The 21,776-nt window shown below is 37.8% G+C and overlaps 1 protein-coding gene across 5 annotated transcripts in view; it reads right to left on the minus strand.

The window, feature by feature from the left end:
- IFT80 (intraflagellar transport 80) overlaps nucleotides 1-21,776 on the minus strand; it is a 154,696-nt gene that overhangs the window by 96,071 nt on the left and 36,849 nt on the right. For all 5 annotated transcript variants that reach the window (XM_064275663.1, XM_064275664.1, XM_064275662.1 and 2 more), the window contains 2 exons: nucleotides 5,826-5,935; nucleotides 775-864 (listed from right to left, as the gene is read on the minus strand). In XM_064275663.1, coding sequence (XP_064131733.1) covers nucleotides 775-864; nucleotides 5,826-5,935 — 200 coding nt within the window. The remainder of the gene's footprint in view (nucleotides 1-774; nucleotides 865-5,825; nucleotides 5,936-21,776) is intronic.

The raw sequence follows: 21,776 nt of genomic DNA on the forward strand, positions 1-21,776 counted from the left end.
ACATGCTACAACATAGATGAAAAAAGGACAAATATTATATGATCCACTTACATGAAATATCTAGAATTTGGCAAATGTATAGTGAGCAAAGTTTATTAGTGGTTACTAGGGCATGAGTCCTCAGGGAGAGTCACTGCTTGGAGGACACTGAGATTCTGTTAAGGATAGTGGAAAAACGTGCAAATGGAGAACGGTGATGGAGAAGATAAGAAAAACGTAATTAATGTCACAGAATTGTACAAGTAAAAAATGTTGAAACGGCAAATGTTTTGTTATACATATTTTTACCACAATAAATTTTAATTTACTATTTTAAAGTTCTGAAATGTTTAGTTTTGTGCTTAAATTTTTTCTTGTCCAATAAGTGCTCTATCACCTTTCCCTAAAAGTGTTTATTTCAACTAAATTTCTTGTATTGTTACATTAAATCTTATTCTTTCCCACAAACTATCATGGTCTGAAGTAAATCAACTAGTAGCGTTGATTTTTTAGAACTTATTAGATTAACGCTGAGTCACTAAAATGAGGAACTATATGTTGCTACTTTTTAAATCAAATTCTATAGGTCAATGAGATCATCTTTATGCAATCAGCAATTTAAAATAACAGTTAAAATTATTAAATACCACTTTAAAATATAAAATAAAAATTTGCTAAATTACCAGTTAAAAGACATGGTTAAGGTGAGGAACTAAAAGAATATTATCATATGCTAAACACTTTTCACCCAAATTTGATTCTTTCAACCATATGATAAATTTAAACATTACATACCTTATATTTACAGTCTTCGCCGGCAGATAAAATAAGATCATTAACTGAGTTCCAATCTACTTTTAAAATAATGCCATCATGAGCCTTCCACTATGAGAGGAAAAAAGATATTAAATTACAACTTTAAGAGCACTAAGAAGTATTTTCTGTAAGAAAAGACACTTTGCTTCTTTCTAGTGATTCTTCTCGTGCCTTCCACTCAGGGGTTCCTGTCTTGTTTTTACAGCCATTGAGCAGTATGTCATTTGCTTGTTTCATTTCTAATTTACACTAATGAAGGCACCTAGCACCATGCCATCCACTATACAGCTCACATCCTCAAAAATGTCCTCAGTTTCCTAGATTCCACATGGAAAATCACTTGCTGTTGACTTACTTCAAGCTCAACATTTATGTGACAACACAGGAATGAATGTCATATACATACTTCAAAAAATGTTAGCTGAGTCCAAATCTTGCTGTCACCTTTGTGCAGCTGATTCCAATACTGATGTTGCCTCCTGGTGAACTAATTCTCTTTAGCTCCTACTTCATCGCGTCATCTTCAGAACTCTCTTCGTTCTGTTCTGCATATTCCCCTAAGCTTTCCTCTCTTTACCTTCACTTGTCCTGGTTCACAACTGGGCTACTCTGATAATTTCCCCCTGCATTTACCGTACAAGAAAAGGATGATGTTTTTCCACAAACACATATACGTTCTGAAGTCACCCATATGCTGGCAACCTAGAAAGGAAGCAAGAATGCCTTCCTGCACTTAAACTGATGTGCCCATTAGCTATTAACACACACGTAATTAAAAGCTGTCTTTCACCATGTTTAGGCAGAAGAACGTATCTAAGACAGAATTAACTTTCCTCGAAGACTATAAAGTACATTTTGAAGAATGAGCCAATTAACTTCATATAAAAGACTGACTAGTTTTAAGGGCTCTCTCGACAAACCCTTCCCAACCTATTGGTCTTATTGTATAAAGAATAAACTATTAAATTAGGGTCAAATAAGGTCTAAGAATAAGCAATAATTCGTAACTTGCTTTATTCAAGATATACAAAAGTATACATTTTAGAAACAAATGTTTTGATAATACATGTTAAAAAGCAGTAATTCTCCCAATTATCTGTCAAGTTAATCTAATTTCCTGGCATAAACTGCAAGGAAAAATATTACAAACACACACACATACACACAATGACTGTCAAGAGTTTCATTTTAGAGTTAGAAAACAAATTTTTGCATATTCAAGTTACGAGCAAAAAATGATTTAAATTTTATCATTTACTGTATTCTAAAGATATAACTTTGGATATCAATTTATATATGAAATACATATTTACATACTACATATAATACAGTCAATTTTCAATTATTTCTCAATTTATTAGGTATTTTGTGAGCAAAGAGCTACTTAAAGGCAGGAACGGTGTTCAGTTCCACTCTGAATGTCTCACGCCCAGCACAGTGCCTGGCGTAGAACAGGTATATGCTACATTTTTAATGAATGAATAAGTAAACCAAAGTCACCTCACTATAAAAACAAGTTCTGGGTACCCAGAAGAGGCCCTAAAAAGTCTTAAAGGAAATGAGGTATATACTTTTGAACTGCATTCCAAAAGCAAGAATTAATTACGCATTCCTCGTTGTGGACAACTCCGATTTGAAAATGTGTTTGTGCTCAAGGAGAACTGCTGCAGTTTTAGTTTTCCAAAAGGATTAAATAATTTGCATTAAATTACTAATTATAATTTAACTCCTCTTCCACTCTAGCTGAATTTTGGCAATGGGTGTTTTTTCTTCTCTCTGCTATGTCCTGGCCCAAAAGTTCTATTGAACCCCTAAGCCACAATTTAGTTCATCAATGGTGATAGAAGCACCTTCCTGAGTTTCATATATATAAGCTGATTACAAATATCTGAACAAATTTACAGAATTACAGGTATAAACTAAAAGATCAATCAACTTGCCTGTTTTGCTGTATAATTTTATAGCAGATTTTCACAGTGTAAATGATTGGTATGGAAGGACTTTACCTAAAGGCAGTCAGATCTAGTCCTCTTTTTCAGCTTCTTACCTTTGCCCAAATTCTTCCAACTTTCGTGGCCTCAGGGCAAGAACTTATATTTTCTATTTCTTTTGTTTGTCCCCAAAGTTCTTAGCAGAGTGTTCTGCACACAGTAAAAATGTAAGTGCATGTGGACTCTAGGCAATATATCCAGGTAGTCCCTCACGACCTGTTCCAGTTACGCAAACTGTACTTACAACCACCTATTTAGTTTTGTTTTTTGGGTACATCTCATCATCAGTAATACATACTACATACAACGTTGTAGTGTGTAGTTTGCTGAAGTTATTCTCAGATGTTCACTTGCACACGTTCAAAGATGGGTACTGATAATAAAAAGGCAATAATAATAAAAACTAGAAAAAAGGAGGCATCTGACTTATGTCAGAAGTGACTTATGAAGGAGTCGTCAGTAAGGAAACCCTGGCGTAAGACAGGCACTACCTGTATAGCACAATACATACAAAAGTTGGAAACCCTGGCGGTGTAATGGTTAAGTGCTACGGCTGCTAACCAAAGGGTTGGCAGTTTGAATCCGCCAGGCGCTCCTTGGAAACTCTATGGGGCAGTTCTACTCTGTCCTATAGGGTCACTATGAGTCAGAATCGACTCAATGGCACTGGGTTTGGTTTGGTTTTTTACTCCCCCAAATCTAAATCTTTTAACTGCTAAAGCTGATGTTCTTCTTACAACACTTTTATATCTGTTGTAGCCTGTTAATCTCGACCACCAAATCCCTTACCCATGACCTAGTCATTCTATACCTTGTCCCTAGCCTGCCTGGCTCTCATTTATTAAAGGCTGACAAAAAGGGTTTTATTTTTAGCACCTCTGAGACAATTCTGACTCATGGCGACCCCATGTATGTCAGAGAAGAACTGTGTTCCATAGGGTTTTCAATGGCTGATTTTTGGGGGACAGACTGCCAGGTCTTTCTTCAGAGGTACCTTTGGGTAGACTCAAACTGTTAACCTTTTTGGTTAGCAGCCAAACATGTTAACTCTTTATACCATGCAGGGGCTCCTGACTAAAAGGTTGAGATGACATAATAACTCATAATAACACAATAATATTAATAATAACCCACACCCAGTGCCGTTGAAATAGCTACTCTATAAACCAAAACCCGTTGCCTTGGAGTCGATTCCATAGTGACCCTATAGGACAAAGTAAAACTGCCCCATAGAGTTTCCAAGTGCCTGGTGGATTCGAACTCTGTAGTGAATGCTCACTATATGCCAGGACTGTCCTATGCACTTTGCAGTTTGACTCATTCAATCCCCACAACAACTGTGTCAAGCAGGTATTAGCATCACCAACTAAGAGATGAGAAAGCTGAGGCTCAAAGATATTTCATAACTTGCCTAAGGTTGCAGACACGTAAAAATGGAGAGAGGATTTAAACCCAGGAGACTAACTCCAAAGCCTGTCACCCACATACACTGTGTCACTAGCAAAATATAAACAAAATGATTCAACCTTTGAACACTGTAAACAAACACCAAAATCCTAGACATAAACTTAAAAGGTTCCCATAATTTGTCCTTCCCTGACCTGTCTCGACTGCCACCACTGTTTTACTTACTTTTGTGTGGTTCTCAGTTTGTCCCTTTCTGTAACATTTCTAAATGTTATGGATTGAACTGTATCACCCAAAACTACATGTTGTAAATCCCAACCTCTATGCCTGTGGTTATAGTCCCATCTGGGAATGGACTTTGTGATGTTAGTGAGACAGGATTAGCGGAGGATGTGTCTTAAATCTCTTTTGAGATATCAAAGAGATTAAGCAAGCAAACACAACTAGAGACGGGGGAAGAGAGAGGTCAAGTCACATAAAGATCACCAGGAGCAGAAGCTCAAAACAGACAGGGACCTTTCTCCAGAGCCAACAGAGAGAGAAAGCCTTCCTCTAGAGCCAGCGCCCTGAATTCAGACTTCTGGCCTCCTAAACTCTGAGAAAATAAATTTCTGTTTGTTAAAGCCATCCACTTGTGGTATTTCTGTTTTAGCAGCACTAGATAACTAAGACACTAAACAAATCATTTTTCCTGGTCCCTAGGCTTAGAACGAAGCCCTGGTGGCAGAGTGGTTAAGAGCTCAGGCTGCTAACCAAAAAGGTTGGCAGTTTGAATTCACCAGCCACTCCTTGGAAACCCTATGGGGCAGTTCTACTCTGTCCTACAGGATCACTACGAGCCAAAATTGACTCGACGGCACACAACAACAATAACAGTAGGCTTAAAACAAATTTCCTTTTCCTCTTTAAGATTCAGCTCCTACACAGGAAATACAGGGTAGAGAGAAGGAGTGTGCTGTCATATTGCAGGGAGAGCAACTAGGGTCACATAACAATGTCTGTATAAGTTTTTGTATGAGAAACTGACTTGAACTGTAAACTTTCACTTAAAGCACAATAAAAATAATAATAACAATAAAAGATTCAGCTCCTAGCTTAACTATTCCTTTCTGAAAAGCACAAAATAAAATGTGAAATTGGACTATCTTTAAGGTAAATACTTAGTTTTGAATATTACACCGACCCCTCCTCCTCCACTCTAAAAGTCCTAAAATAATGACAGACTTAGAGCTCAAGTGTGTTAAACAGGTGAGGAGGAAGAGGAGGATAGTAAAAAACCAAGTCCGAACCAGCTCCTAAAATTGTATGATTTAGTCCTGTTTTGTCTCAAATCTATACATTGGAGACTGACCCTGCTGCTAAATTTAAACATGCTCAGTTTTGCCAAATCATGTGACTATTTTGTAATTCAAAATACATTTATGATTTACTGGTAAAATGTAAACTGAACAAGCGCACGTGAACTCTGATGGAAATACACCTAGATACTCCCTGTTCTGTAATAAAGGTTGACAAAACCACACACTTAAAGGTCTCAGACTGTAAAAAGACCACCCAGAAGAAAGGGACTCCCCAGAAAGCGTCCTCGTGCCTAGCGTCTGACAGATCCCAACAATGACGTCCGAGAAGTACCTGTAACACTCTGGCACTTGGTTGAAGAGGTTTGATGATCAGCTGCTTGCCTGCTGTGTAAAGGACCTTTTCTGAATCAGGGCCCCACGCTACTGAATATACTGGTGTTCCTGTAAAATGGAAGAAGAAAAACAGACTGAAAAACTTTAATTAAACCTTATAAGAAGGGAGATTGCTAAGAGGATCAAAGGACAGTGGAAAAGCGATTCGGGGTGTCACATCATCTCCTCCTTACTGAATGGCCCTTTCCAACTGCAGGACAGCCTGGTACTGAACTGGAGACTGGGTTATTATATTGGCCACCGAAAATCTGGGAGCAACTGACAAAGGACATTTTTAACTGATTTTGAACTTGCTGAGAAAATACAGAGTTTTTAGAAATTCCAGATAGTCTGCTATGGAAATCCATTCAAAAAGAAATAAATACACTTCATATTTAAGATATAAACAGATATCAGAAAACTCACAGTTTACCATTTTCCCATCATCAACATCGATCATGATTTAAACTGACTCAGTATGTAAGTTGACGTAAATTTTCTGTATGAAAATACACATGATACATGCACTTTATGGGTTAATTCCCACCCTGATGCTGCAACAGGCAACAGAAGCCCCTCCCGCCTGCTGTTTAAGCAGTAGTCTAATGGGCAGAAAGCACCCACCCCAAAATTATCTCTCCCTCCTACCTACAAATTTATGAATGGCAACTTAAATACCAGAATAGGAGAAGTTTTGCTAGCTATCAGGGTAGCCTAGCCTGAAAGCTAGGATGAGAAGGGCTCAAACATTCTGTAACCAAGATAAAGGTGCTTCCACTTCCACAGGGAAGGTGCCAGGTACATTTACCTGACATACTACATATAAAATACATTAAATGGGACACTGTTTTCAGTTTCGTAGGATAGCAATTTAGCGAGTCTATTTTTTAACTCGATTAAATTTAAAGACAGTTTTTTTTTTTAAACTCAATTACTTTCTAGATTACCCAATATGTTCTGTAACTTTACGTAAGCCTAGTTTTAAAAAATGGACATTATGTCTATTAAAAGACATTAATTACACGGCAGTAAATAATTTGTATTTTGCTCCCTGACCCAGCTATCTACTCATTAAGAAAGTAAATCAAGGTTCTACAACTAATCTATGAAATATGAACTCAATTATATTTATGGAATCAAGCTTTTAAAAATCGTCCAGAACCCGTAAGTCAGACTGTTACAGCAGCTGCCTGTCTGTGAATGAATAAGTGAGTGAATGAATGAAACAAATCTCTCAAGCATTTACTCTCTCAGTAAAATGAAATTTGACTTTGAGGATTTATGGACAATCAATAGGATTTAACTGTTTATTTAAGCGGACAATCCAACTAGCACCGTGATCAACAGGGAATAAATTTCAGTAAGACAAATGTGTTTGTTCAATTGGCAGCCTACTTTTTTTGTGCCATTTTCTTCCCAACCAAACATAATTCGATTGTGAGCAAGTCCCAATGGTATAGGCTTTAGAAAGCCTACTTTAGTAGTCCAAGAAGCCCTGAAGCATGCCTTCCACAGTTTAGGTCAGATGCTATAATGGGTCTAAATATCCAGTTCAGTCGTTGGCATCTAAGACAGTTCTATATAAAAGAAACTCGCAGGAATTCTTCCCAAAGAAATGGCCAACCTCAGAAAGTTTTATTTCTTCCTCTACTTGTTAAGCACACTCTCTGGGAATAGCAGGAACTGACCTGGGCTTCAAGAGTCACCTCCAAATAAACAGAAATCAACTCTAATAAACTTCCCAGAAAATGTAGGTTAAAATTTCAGATATTTGAAATGTGGTTCTCGGCAAGGACTGGAAAGGGAGTATGGGGGAGAACAGCTTATTTTTTAGGGTAGTAGAATTGTAGGTGTCTTCTTTATTTCTGTTATTATAGTTGTAATTTACACAAAGTAAGTAAATATATTTTAATTTATGGGCTACCAAATCTTCGTGAATACACTAAGTATAAAATTACACTTTCCTGAGGAGTGTACTAACCCATGACAAACATCTACCCACAAGGAAATAATTCAGTAAATACAACTCCCATTGGGTTATACAGGATGTGACTCTAGCTCTTTAGTTGTGGTAAAAGGCATGGTTTGGGTATAGGATGAGGAGCTAGGGACTCTTTTGTCCTCTTAACTAACTGAATTTATAGCCCCAGCAAGTCAGCTGTGTCACCATTTTCTTGCTTATAAATTTTTCTTCAGAATACTTACCAGGACATGGAGTTAGGATATGGAAATAATTCGTTTCATGTTTATGAAACCATTTCTTTTAACAATAATAATGCTAAAGAAACAGGTATAACAAAACAAGCTATAGAGGAAAAAGTAATCCCTTTGTTATAACAAGTGGTTTTGTTTTTGTTTGTTGATTTGTTTGTAGTAAAAATGTAGATTACAAAACATTCGCCAATTCAGCATTCCCCACATACAAAATTCAGGACAAAGATCACGTTCATCATGTTGTACAACCATCATCCCATCCTTTTCCAGATAATTCCACCACCTGTAACAGAAACTCAGCGTCCCCTAAGCAAAGACTCTCCCTTTCCCCTGAGGGAGGACTTGTTACCACTGGTAACCACAAAGAAACTTTGGTCTCTATACATTTGCCTGTTTGATATAAGTGGGATCATACAATATTTGACCTTTTGTGACTGATTTCTTTCACTCACCGTAATGTTTTCAAGATTCATATACATTCTAGTATGCATCGGGACTTCGTTTTTCTTTATATATAGTAATGGTCTGTGCTGGCCACCAGGAGTCAGAATGGACTCAACGGCAACTAACAGCAACAACAACACTTCACTGCACGTACACACCTCATTTTGTCGTTTGTTCACTCATCTGTTGGTGGACAGACATGCAAGTTGTTTCCACCTTTCGGCTACGTGGACACTGCTGCAACGAACATGGGCGAACGAGTTTCCGTTTGTGTTCCTTCTTCCAATTCTAGTAGCAGTTCTATGTTTAACTTTTTTTTTTTTTTGCTTAGAGTTTTTATTAGGAATAGATGATGGTTTTTCTCAAAGGCTTTTTGGTGATTATTATTATTTTTTTTTAATTGTGCTTTAGGTAAAGGTTTACAGCCTATGTTTAATTTTGGAGGAACCACCAAACTATTTTCCACAGTGGCTATACCATTTTTAATTCCCACCAACAATGGACAATTTCTCCACATCTTTTGCCAACACCTGTTATTTTCTATTTTTTTGAACACAGTCATTCATTGTGGTTTTGATCTGAATCTCCCCAATGACTTTGAGCATTTTTATGTTCTAGTCTACCATTTGTATATCCTCTTTGGTGAAATGACCATTCAATTCTTTTGTCCATTTTTTTGATGGAGTTGTTTGTCTTTTGTTGTAAGATTATGCAGTTCTTATTCTGGATATTAAATTCTTACCAGATATATGGTTCCGCCAAATTTTTCTCTCCCCATCTGTAGGTTGTCTCTTCACTTTGTTGATAAAGTCCTTTGATGTACAAGTGTTTCATTTTGATGAAGTCTAATTTCTCTATTTTGCCTTTTGCCACTTGTGCATTTGGTGTCATATCTAAGAACCCATTGTTAAAAACCAGGCCCCGGAGCACTACCCCTCTTTTCTTCCAATAGTTTTATGGTTTTAGTTCTCACACTTAGGTTCTTGATCCATTTTAAGTTACTTTTCATATATGGTGTGTGGTACAGGCCCAGCTCCCAGGACCAATTATTAAAGAGATTATATTTTGCCTGTTGAATGGACTTGGCATTTTTGTTGAAATCAACCAACAAAAGATACATGCATTAACATGTGTTTTTTAGCCACATTCCTTAAATCAGAATACAAGGAATGGAAACAAACATGGAGTCTTTTACAATAAATAAGTAACCCTAAATAAAATCCATAGCTAAGTCTCATTAGTTCAATCCTTCCTAACCATAAAATTTCAAAATGTATATAAAATCAAAAACTAAGGCAAGTCTTCATTATATTCATTACCTAATTTTTAATAAAGTAAGCATGAAACTACTGTATACACATTTTCTTTTTCAAAAGGAGATATACTACATAGCTTTAAGACTTCCAGTTTGGGTGTTCTGATGAAGAAGAGCATTACGGAAAGTGGACGAGGGGGCATCAGGGAAAATAACGGTTGCTATGAGGAGGAAATGCATCCCATTAGCATTTGAAACAAATCCTTAATATTTAAAATGTTTTTTTAAATGACTCAAGTCACTAATTATTCCCAGTGCTACACTTCACATTGCAAAGTCAGTATGGAAATAACAAATTTAGCCTTCAGACTGAATTATTTTAAAACAATAAGTTTAGCAAATTATGGAACAAGATGTTACTAATTTCATTATTAACAAAAAATTTACTAAAGCACTTAATAAAAAGTTTTATAATGATTAAATAAGTTCTTTCTTTATATTGGGAATTTTTATTTATGCTCCATTTCAGTTAAGACATTGAAAAAGATCTTGTTTTTCTGACTTTGTACACTAAGATCATGTGACCTTTTTGACATTTTTTAAGAAACCACATGCACCTGGGGTTGGGTTAAATGTCAGACCCTTATCTCTCTGTAAAACAAATTATCTAAATTCTTTCAACCTGTTGAAGGCATTTTAAACCACAGGAGACAAAAATGTATTTCAATTGTTTTAAGGAAGTACATGTTCAAATATACCATGTTTTTCACATTCATACTATAAAGATATCCCCTAAAATATGCTGCTTTTGCATGTTTTGAAACAAACTCTTCACTACTGTAATGAAGCATTAGCTCTTTGCCCTGAATGCACTATTAGCCAGTACTGAGTGAATATACTGCTGAGAACAGCGTCTGGTTCTAGAGCAGCACTATCTGTTCATTACTATCACTAGAAGTTATTCTGTAATGCAATAAGCAACCATTTCCTTATTGTGTTGTTCATCATAGCAGGTACTCTTTTTTTGTGTGTGTGTGCTAAATCATCAAGAATTCAAAGACCAAGAATTATTTCCCCTTCATTCTGCTTGTAGGAGACATACACTAACAATGGGTAATCAAATGGAATTTATTCCAAAAAAGCAACTTTTTGGTTATGTAGGTCACTGGATCAGTACAGAGAGTAAATTTAAATGAAGCGATTATTTCCTTAGTTTCTATTCCTAGCCACCTCTTCCTTGGGGGATCTCAACATCCCCCAAAGATTCACCTTTCACTTTCAAGCAACTTATTTCCAAGTTAATATTCTAGTCTTTACCTCCAAACTCTACTACAACATTTTCACTTGCCCTAGATACATCTTCCCAACAAACCTTCAAACTCTACATATTCAAAACTATCACCCCTAATTTATTTCTCCCTTTGAATTCTCTACGGCTTACAGGGTGTTCATAGTCTCAGCTACTGGGAACTATTCACTTTTTTCAATCACAATCGTTACTGTCTCTGTTCAAGCCTTCATTAACACTTGTAAAGAACATTTCAGTAACCTCCTTAACTGCCCAGCCCATTTAATCTTTATCTCCTCTGATTTATCCTACATATTTTACTGTTAAGGTAATCTTCCTAAAAGATAGCCCTTAACTCTTACTCAGCTGCCCTGGTGGCACAGTGGTGAAAGTGCTCGGCTGTGAACCAAAAAGGTCAGCAGTTTGAACTTGCCAGCCACTCCGTGGAAAAAGATGTGGCAGTCTGCTTCCGTAGAGATTACAGCCTTGGAAACGCTGTGGGGCCGTTCTACTCTGCCCTATGATGGGGTCACTAAGAGTCGGAATGGACTGGACGGCAAGGAGTGCCGGTATATGCTTACAGGATAAGCTCCAAACCACTTTATTCAGCATTCAAGACTGCCAGTGTTTTGGTCCCTCTGGCAGTACTATCCCTCACACAGCATGCACCCTGGCCAAAGGGGTCCACCACTCACCTGACTTCCATGCCTCCCTCTGATCCTGCTAACTTCTCCCATAGCTCCACTCCAATGCCAACAAGTCAATTTCCTTACCTCATTTCTTCATTATTCAAAATTTCAGCAAAAAATGCCGCAGTGCTTTCCAGGAAGCTTTTCCAATACCCCCCTTCTCTCCCAAACACTAATCTCTGCCTTCCTGTCCTCCCATAGCACCTATACCAATGAGCACATTCTACTCTGAATTAGTTATTTATATTTCCAATTTACCTCCTTTTCCAAACTCATGGCAGGCAGGTTCCGTGTTTTGTCACTCCATTCCTCACAGAGCTTACCCAGCACTGTATGACATTAAGCCCAAATTCCTACATCTTCAATATGAATGATAATTAATGCTAATTTTTACTAAAGTATTATGGAATCAGAGAGGAGTAACTATCTGTTACTCCATAATGCTTTCTAAATAATCCAAGACAAATTTAGCATAAAGAGCTCACTACTGAAAACTAATATAGAATATTTGGTGAATTTGGTAAGCGGAGCATTCAAAAGATCAAAATATATCTTGATTGTGGTGGTAGCTACATGACCATATGCATTTACTAAAACTCACAGAACTACATACTTAAAATAAGGTGAATTTTATTGTATGTAGAACATATCTCAATATGCCTGACTTTAAAAAAGTATATCATTCACAACCATTCTGAATGAACTTTATATAAGTAAAATATACAAGCATATATTATAAATAAAAATAAAAACTTCTCAGACCTTCAAAGTTTCTTTCCTGTTCGACATCATTAGCCCTAGGAAGATGAAAATCAAAACCATGATATACCATTTCACTCCCACTAAAATGGTTAAGACCAAAAAACAGAAAACAACAAATGTTGGCAAACCCACTGAACCCACTGCTGTCGAGTTGATTCCGACTCATAGCTAATGTTGGCAAAGACATGGAGAAATTGGAACTCTTATCCATTGCTGGTGGAAATGCAAAATGGTACAGCCACTATAGAAAACAGTTTGGTGGTTGCTCAAAAAGTTAAAAACAGAACTACCATACCAAAAACCCACTGCTGTCGAGTCGATTCAGACTCATAGTGACCCTACAGAATAAAGTAGAACTGCCCGATAGAGTTTCCAAGGAGCGCCTGGTGGATTTGAACTGCTGACCTCTTGGTTAGCAGCCGTAGCACTTAGCCACTATGCCACCAGGGTTTCCGGAACTACCATATGACCCAGCAATTCCACTCCTAAGTATATATCCACAAGCAATGCAAATAGACACGTGTACATCTATGTTCATTACAGCACTATTCACAATAGCCAAAAGGTGGAAACAACCATGATGTCCATCAAAATATGGATAAACAAAATGTGGTAAATATACAATGGAATATTACTCAGCAATAAAGAGAAATGAAGTCCTAATACATGCTACGACATGGATGAGCCTTGAAAACATTAATGCTGAGTAAAATAAGTCAGTCACAAAAGGGCAAATATTGTATGGCCCATTAATATGAAATATCTAGCCAAGGAAAACGTACAGAAACCAGAGTTTACTAGTGGTAACCAGGGGTTGGGGGTGGGGAGCGGAAGAGACATTGTTTGGGAAGCACTGAGTTTCATTTAATTGAGATTGAAAATTGTTTACTGAATTCCAAGTTTTACAATAATTCAGGCTCATGTTACCCATTTTTTGCCCAAATCAACAGTTTCTCTCCCCAAAAGGGGCAGGAGTCTCCATCCCCACCTGCCTTGACCTTCTTACTTGAGCTAGGTCTCAGTAATTCAGATTTACAATAAACCTCAAAACTTGTAGCCTTTAATAAATCAAACTTTATACACAATCAAGAATTTTTCCTTCTGGGTGTCATTATAACTTAACTTCTCTAACAACTTTTCCCAGGTATAAACAGGAAAAGTCTATGCATTATTAGAAAAGTGTAGCTCGAACCAATGATTTAAAAATTCAAAAATTAGATGCATAGTTTTATAGTAAACTTGTGATTCGTAATAGAAATGATTACTCAATTGACATTTTATATACAGGCAGTCCCCAGGTTAGGAACCTCCAACTTACGGGCAACTCCTACTTGCCCTTTAATGTTGTGTAAATTATATCTTTTGCCCTCACTTTGAAACACTGAACCAACCCCACTCACAACAAAGTCCTCATCACAATCACTTTCATTTGCTGCAATGTGGCTTTTAAATCAGCTTCTAAAAGGCTCCAAGCCTTTTCTTGCGCTAACCATAAACCTGTTGCTGTCGAGTCAATTCCAACTCATAGGGACCCTAAAGGACTGCGCAGAACTGCCCCATGCCCTTTCCAAGGAGCACCTGGTGGATCTGAACTGCTGACCTCTTGGTTAGCCGCCACAGCTCTTAACCACTACACCACCAGGGGCTCAGTAAGAACCCTATGCACCCGTTCCGACTTCCCTACAAATTCAGCTTAAAGACACAGTTATGAACAGATCTCATTCATTCCTGGGGACTACCCGTAATTTAATATTATTCAGTAACCTCAGAGATAACAGAAACCTTGAGTGAGAACCATAAATAAGATTAAAATAAGGCAAAAACTTTAGTCCTTTCACAGCCATTTGATGTTAAGGATATTACAGCTATTCGGAATGCTGATGGATAATAGTTTTACATGATATGATGAGTGTATAATAAAATTACCTGTATTACATGACATAATCTGTATTTTAGCTTTTAAGAAGCTTCTATTTGCCCATTTATCTAGGAAAAAAAAGGGAGGGGGCGCACTATCATCCCTCACCAAAATAAACACAATACATAAAAATAAAATCAAAATGAGTAACAGACTTAAATGTAAGGGGTAAAAACTACAAAACTCTTAGAAGAAAACCTAGATCTAAATCTTCATAACTTGGATCAGGCATTGGCTTCTTGGATGTTACATCAAAAGCACAGCAAACAAACAAACAAAAAATAGATAAATTGGACATCTCAAAACTTTTATGCTTCAAAAGATACATCAAGGCTTGAACAGACATTTTTCCAAAAAAAACATAAAGAAATGGTCAATAAGCACACGAAAAGATGTACTTAAGAGGTTCTGAGTTTTTGTTAGGGAGTTGAAAATATTCTATAGTCTTCACCAACACCTTACTTCAAATGCATCAATTCTTCTTCCTTATTCATTGTCCTGCTTTTGAATGCCTATGAGGCAGCTGCAAATACCACGGCATTGGTCAGGGGCACCTTAGTCCTCAACGTGACATCTTTGCTTTTTAACACTTGAACTATGTCTTTGGCAGCAGACTTGCCCAATGCAATGTGTCTTTTGATTTCTTGACTGCTACTTACATGGGTATTGATTGTGGGTCCAAGTAAAATGAAATCCTTGACAACTTCAATATTTACTCCTTTATCGTGATGTCTGCATGCAAAAGCTGGACAATGACTAAGGAAGACCAAAGAAGAATTGATGCCTTGGAATTATGGTGTTGGCAAAGATTACTGAATATACCATGGACTGCCAGAAGAACAAATAAATCTGTCTTGGAAGAAGTACAACCAGAATGCTCCTTAGAAGCAAGGATGGTGAGACATCATCTCACATACTATGGACATGTTATCAGGAGGGATCAGTCCCTGGAGAAGGACATCATGCTTGGTAAAGTAGAGGGTCAGCTAAAAAGAGGAAGACCCTCAATGAGATGGATTGACACAGTGGCTGCAACAACGGGCTCAAGCATAACGAGGACAGCGCAGGACCAGGCAGAGTTTCATTCTGTAGTACGTAGGGTCGCTCTGAGTCGGAACCAACTTGATGGCACCTGACAACAGCAACATGGATAAACACTAACAACATGTTATGCTAAGTGAAAGAGGCCAGTCAAAAAGGACCACAGATTAAATCAAAGTCTCAGAGGAACTGGTCTACAGAGCTAACAGCCTACACAAGCTACAGACTCATCTACCCAAGACCAGAAGAACTAGATGGTGGCCAACCACCACTACCAACCGTTCTGATTATGGCCACAATAGATGGACCCTGACAGAATGGGAGAAAAATGCGGAACAGAACTCAAATTCCTTAAAAGTCCAGAATTATGGACCAATTGAGACTAGAGGAGGACTCCCTGAGACTATCACCCTGAGATACTCTTTAAACCTTGAACCAAAACTATCTCCTTAGGTCACCTTTTAGCAAAATAACACATTGGTGCACAAAATAAAGGACATTATTTGCGAGTGTAGTGCTCCCTTAATAAACCACCTATATACAACTCAAAAGTCAATGCTATTAGAAAATGTTGACACACTGTGAAAAACATAACTAATGCCACTGAACAGTGCATGTAGAAATTGGTCAAGTGGGAACCTAATCTGCTGTGTAAACTTTTATTGAAAACACAATATTATTTTTTAAAAAAGGATAACATATTGTATGATTTCATTTACATGAAATAGCCACAAAAGACACATTTACAGAGACAGGAAATCAGGGGTTGCTTGGGGCTTGGGCTGGGAGCAGGGATTGACTGTAAATGGACACGCGCGGAATTTGGGGGTGATGAAAATGTTCTAAATCTAGATTACGGTGAGGAGTGTGGAACTCTACACATTTATTAAAAACCACTGACCTATATACTTACAATGGGTGCATTTTATGGTATGTAAATTCTACCTCAATAAAGCTGCTAAAAAATAAAAAGTAAAACTATATTTAGATACAATTTTTCACTTGTTAGACAGGCAAACATCACAAAGTGTATTGACACACTATGAAGAAAAATAGGAAAAACGGGTAATGGTATATATTACTAGCAGGAGTATAAGTAAGTAGACCTACGGGCAACATGGCAATGTATGAAAATTACATATATACATAGCCTTTGGCTGAGCAATTCCACTTACATCCCTACATGTACTACAGGATGTACACATAAAATTACTCGATGCAGTCCTGTTCGTAAGAGCGAAAAACTAGAAACCACCTAAATATCCATTAGTAACATAATTTAAAAAATTCATAAATTCATACAGGATGTAGCTCTATGAAGGCAGAGATCTTTCTTTGTCCATGAACGCATCACCAGCAGGCTAAACAGAGATTTGTTAATGGGATGAATTTATGTAATAAATAATATTCAGTCATATAGAAGATGAGAAAGATTCTTATGTACCAATATGGAACTATCTCCAAAACAGTTCACAATTCAAGTGAAAAAAGCAAGTAGCATACTGTAATAGGTACAATACGGTATCACCTGCTTCATAAAAGAAAAAAGAAGAGAGGAGGGGCCGAGATGGTCCCTCTCACAACAAAGACCCGAAAAAACAAGCGAATCAATTATGTATACAATCTAGGAGCCCTGAAAATCACAGACAAAGTTGAAGAGTCAGACTGAGCATTAGGGGGAGGGCGAGACAGTTCAGACTCAGCGAGGATTTGCCTGACCTGACCTGGCTGGCACCCTGCAGGCTGGATCAGCTGGTGCGCATGGGCTGAGGCAAGCAGTAGCACTCCAGAGAAACCAAGTGGCGGAGAGTCTGCACGAGCCTCCGAAACCAGGGAGAAGCAGTGCTGAATCTGCGAAAGTTAAGTGCAAGCATCTAACCTACCACACAGAATCAAAATACCCTCCCCTCTCTGGGAAGTACCTCTGTGCCATTCACCTGCCCCCCTCGCTCTGCTCCAGTCCTGGTCTGGATTCAGCGATTGCCACACCACCTGGGCCGGAAGTGGGATCCGTTGGGTGCCTCGAGCCATTCTCCCAGCTTTGGAGAGGGAACGAATTAACAAACAAGGAAAAATAATCTGCCAGCTCCCCTAAACCAGAACCTCAGGACGCACAGCCCCTTTACCTAGGCAGAGGCATAAGGAGTCCACAGACTTTGAACGACTTTCACCCCTGCTTAGACCTGTGTGGGCCCGTTCATTAGCGCAGTACAACAGAGTATATACCTGAAGCCTATTTTCAACTGCAACAGCTAAAGGGGAGTGGCAGATTCATGACGTCTGACACCACCCTGCCCATTAAGCAGGGTCCTCACCTACCCACATCAGGGGCCTGAGAATTGGTGGCTCTACCCACTCCATCTAGCCACCTGCAACAGAGGTCCCAGAGTACGTGGTGCCTCCCAGTTCTTACAGCCAACAGCACTGGGTGCCCAAAGTCCATTTGCAAAACCCACCTACCTGTGTGTTGTAGGGAACAGGGATACACCTTCCACCCAGGCACTCAGGCAGCAGTCAGCCCCCTAGTTTGTTCAGCACGTAACCCCCTACTGCAGTCAGATACCTGTGCCTACTCCAATCACCCATACATAGCCCTGCCCATCTAGAACTGCAGGTGAGAGCCTGAACCACACACTCAGTGACTGACGACCTGGACACCTGAGCTGAATCCGCACAAGAAAAGTAAACAGACTCCTGGGCTCACATACCTAGTAACAGCTTTAACCACCTGGTGACAGGACATGAGAGCTTCAAAGACGCCAATAATCAAAATAGGTCACGTGACCAGCCTATTTGAGCATATCGAAACAAAACAGAACAAGAAGCTAAGACACAGTAAGCAAACATAAAGTAAATAAATATAATAACTTATTGATGGCTCAGAGACAACAGTCAATATCAAATCACATAAAGAGGCAGACCATGTGGCTTCAACAAGTGAACAAAACAAGAAGCCAAGAAACCTCCCAAAGGAAGAGAAAATCTTGGAATTACTGGAGGTGGAATTCAAAAGATTAATATACAGAGCTCTTCAGGAGATCAGGGAGGTCAGGCAAAATGCAGACCAAGCCAAGGAAGACACAGACAAAGCAACAGAGGAATTTAAGAAAATTATACAAGAGCTGATAACATATTTAACAGGCTGCAAAAATCCATAGAGAGACAGCAAATAAAAATCCAAAATATTAACAGCAAGATTTCAGAACTAGACAATTCAATAGAAAGTCACAGGAGCAGAACTGAGGCAACAGAAGTCAGAATTAGTGAGACTGAAGATAAACCACTTGACACCAATTTATCTGAGGAAAATTCAGATAAAATTTTTTTAAAATGAAGAAACCCTAAGAATTATGTGGGATTTTACCAAGGGGAATAACCTACGAGTGACTGGAGTACCAGAACACAGTGGGAAAACAAAAAACACAAAGAGAATTGTTGAAGATTTGTCGGCAGAAAACTTCCCTGATACCACGAAGGATGAGAAGATATCTATCTACGAAGCTCATTGAACCCCACACAAGGTAGATCCCAAAAGAAAGTCACCAAGACATATTATCATCAAACTTGCCAACACCAAAAATAGAGACTTTCAGAAGTGGCTAGGGATAAAGAAAAAGTCGTGTACAAAGGAGAGTGAATAAGACTAAGCTCTGACTAGTCAGCAGAAACCACGCAGGCAAGAAGGCAATGGGATGATATACACATAAATCCTTGAAGGAAAAAAAATGCCAGCCCAAAAATTACATATCCAGCAAAACTGTCTCTCAAATATGATGGTGAAATTAGGGCATTTTCAGACAAACAGAAGTTAAGGGAACTTGCAAAAACCAAACCAAAATTACAAGAAATACTAAAGGGAGTCCTCCTGTTAGAAGTCGGTAACATCAGATAACAACCCAAGACTAGAACACAGGACAGAACAACCCGATAGTAACCCAGACAGGGAAGGTATAAAAATAAATCAAAGCTAAAACACTGAAAATGGGGAAACAGGGACATCAATCTAAAAAAGATGGCAACATTAAAACAAAAAGGGGGACTAAATAATGTAGTAATAGATCTTTCATATGGACAGGAAGTCAAGGCCATATCAAGAAATAAAAGATGGGTTTAAACTTAGAAAAACAGGGGTAAATATTAAGGAAACTATAATCCTACACATCAAAATAAAAAAGAAGGAAAACATAAAGACTCAGCAAATACGAAATCAACAAGGAAAAGAAAATACATGAAGAAAAATGACTCAGCACAGAAAATTAAGTGGAACAAAAAAAACTGTCAACAACACACACACACACAAAAATCCAAGTGACTGCAGTAAACTCATACCTATTAATAATACGCTGAATGTAAATAGACTAAATGCACCAATAAAGAGACAGAGTGGCAGAGTGGATTAAAAAACATAACCCATCTATATGCTGCCTACAAGAGACACACCCTCAACTCAAAGACGCAAACTCAAAGGATGGAAAAAAAAAAAAAATACATCAAACAAACAACAATAAAAAAAGAGCAGGAGAGGCAATATTATTGTCTGACAAAATAGACTTGAAAGCAAAATCCACCAAAAAGGATAAGGAAGGGCACTATATAATAATTAAAGGGTCAATACACCAGGAGGACATATCCATCATAAATATTTACACACCCAATTACAGGGCTCCAAAATACATAAAACAAACCCTAACAGCACTGAAAAGAGAAACAGGTAGCTCCACGATAACAGTAGGAGGCTCCAACACACACTTTTGGTGAAGGACAGAACATCCAGAAAAAAGTTCAATAAAGACATAGAAGATCTAAATGCCACAATCAACCAACTTGATCTCATAGGCATATACAGAACACTCTACCCAACGGCAGCCAAGTATACTTTTTTCTCCAACACACATGGAACATTCTCCAAAACAGCCCATATATTAGGCCACAAAACAAGCCTTAATGGAACCCAAAACACTGGAATATTACAAAGCATCTTTTTTGACCATAAAGCCATAAAAGTAGAAATCAGTAACGGGAAAAAAATCAAAAACTGAACAACACCATGCTCAAAAACTACTGAGTTATAGAAGAAATCAAGGACAGAATAAAGAAATTCACAGAATCAAATGAGAATGAAAACACATTCTACCAGAACCTTTGGAACACAGCAAAAGCAGTGCTCAGAGGTCAATTTATAGCAATAAATGCACACATCCAAAAAGAAGAAAGGGTCAAAATCAAACCAGTAACCCTACAACTCAAACAAATAGAAAGAGAGTAGCAAAAGAAGGCCACGGGGACCAGAAGAAAAGAAATAATAAAAATTAGAGCAGAAATAAGTGAAGTAGAGATAGGAAAACAATTGAAAGAGCTAACAAGACCAAAAGCTGGTTCTTTGAAAAGATCAACAAAAACAATAAACCACCGGCCAAACTGACAAAAGAAAAACAGGAAAGGAAGCAAATAACCTGAATAAGAAATGAGATGGGTGATATCAAAACAGACTCAACTAAAATTAAAAGAATCATATCAGAATACTATGAAAAATTGTACTCCAACAAATCTGAAAATCTAGAAGAAATGGACAAATTTCTAAAAACACATTACCTACCTAAACTAACACAAACAGAGGTAGAAATAAATAAACCCATAAAAAAAGAGGAGATTGAAAAGATAATTTAAAAACTTCCAACAAAAAAAACCCCAGCCCTGTCGGCTTCACTGGAGAATTCTACCAAACTTTCAGAGTAACACCAGTAATACTACAGGTATTTCAGAGCATGGAAAAGGATGGAACACTCCCAAACTCATTCTATGAAGCCAGCATAACCCTGATACCAAAATCAGGTAAAGGCACCCCCAAAAAAGAAAAAGAAAATTATAGACTAGTATCCCTCATGAACATAGGTGGAAAAATCCTCAATGAAATTCTAGCCAATAGAATTCAACAACATATCAAAACAATAATACACCATGACCAAGTGAGAATCATACCAGGTATGCAGGGATGGTTCAACATTAGAAAAACAACCAATGTAACCTATCATATAAATAAAACAAAGGACAAGAACCACATGATCTTATTAATTCATGCAAAAAAGGTATTTAATAAAGTCCAAAACCCATTCATAATAAAAACTCTCAGCAATATAGGAAAAGAAGGGAAATTCCTCAATATAATAAAAGGCATTTATACAAAGCCAACAGCCAACATCACCCTAAATGGAGAGAGTCTGAAAGCATTCCCCTTGAGAACCAGAAACAGACAAAGATGCCCTTTATCACCCGTCTTATTCAACATTGTGCTGGAAGTC

The sequence above is a fragment of the Loxodonta africana genome, chromosome 23 (assembly GCF_030014295.1).
Source record: "Loxodonta africana isolate mLoxAfr1 chromosome 23, mLoxAfr1.hap2, whole genome shotgun sequence".
NCBI lineage: Eukaryota > Metazoa > Chordata > Mammalia > Proboscidea > Elephantidae > Loxodonta > Loxodonta africana.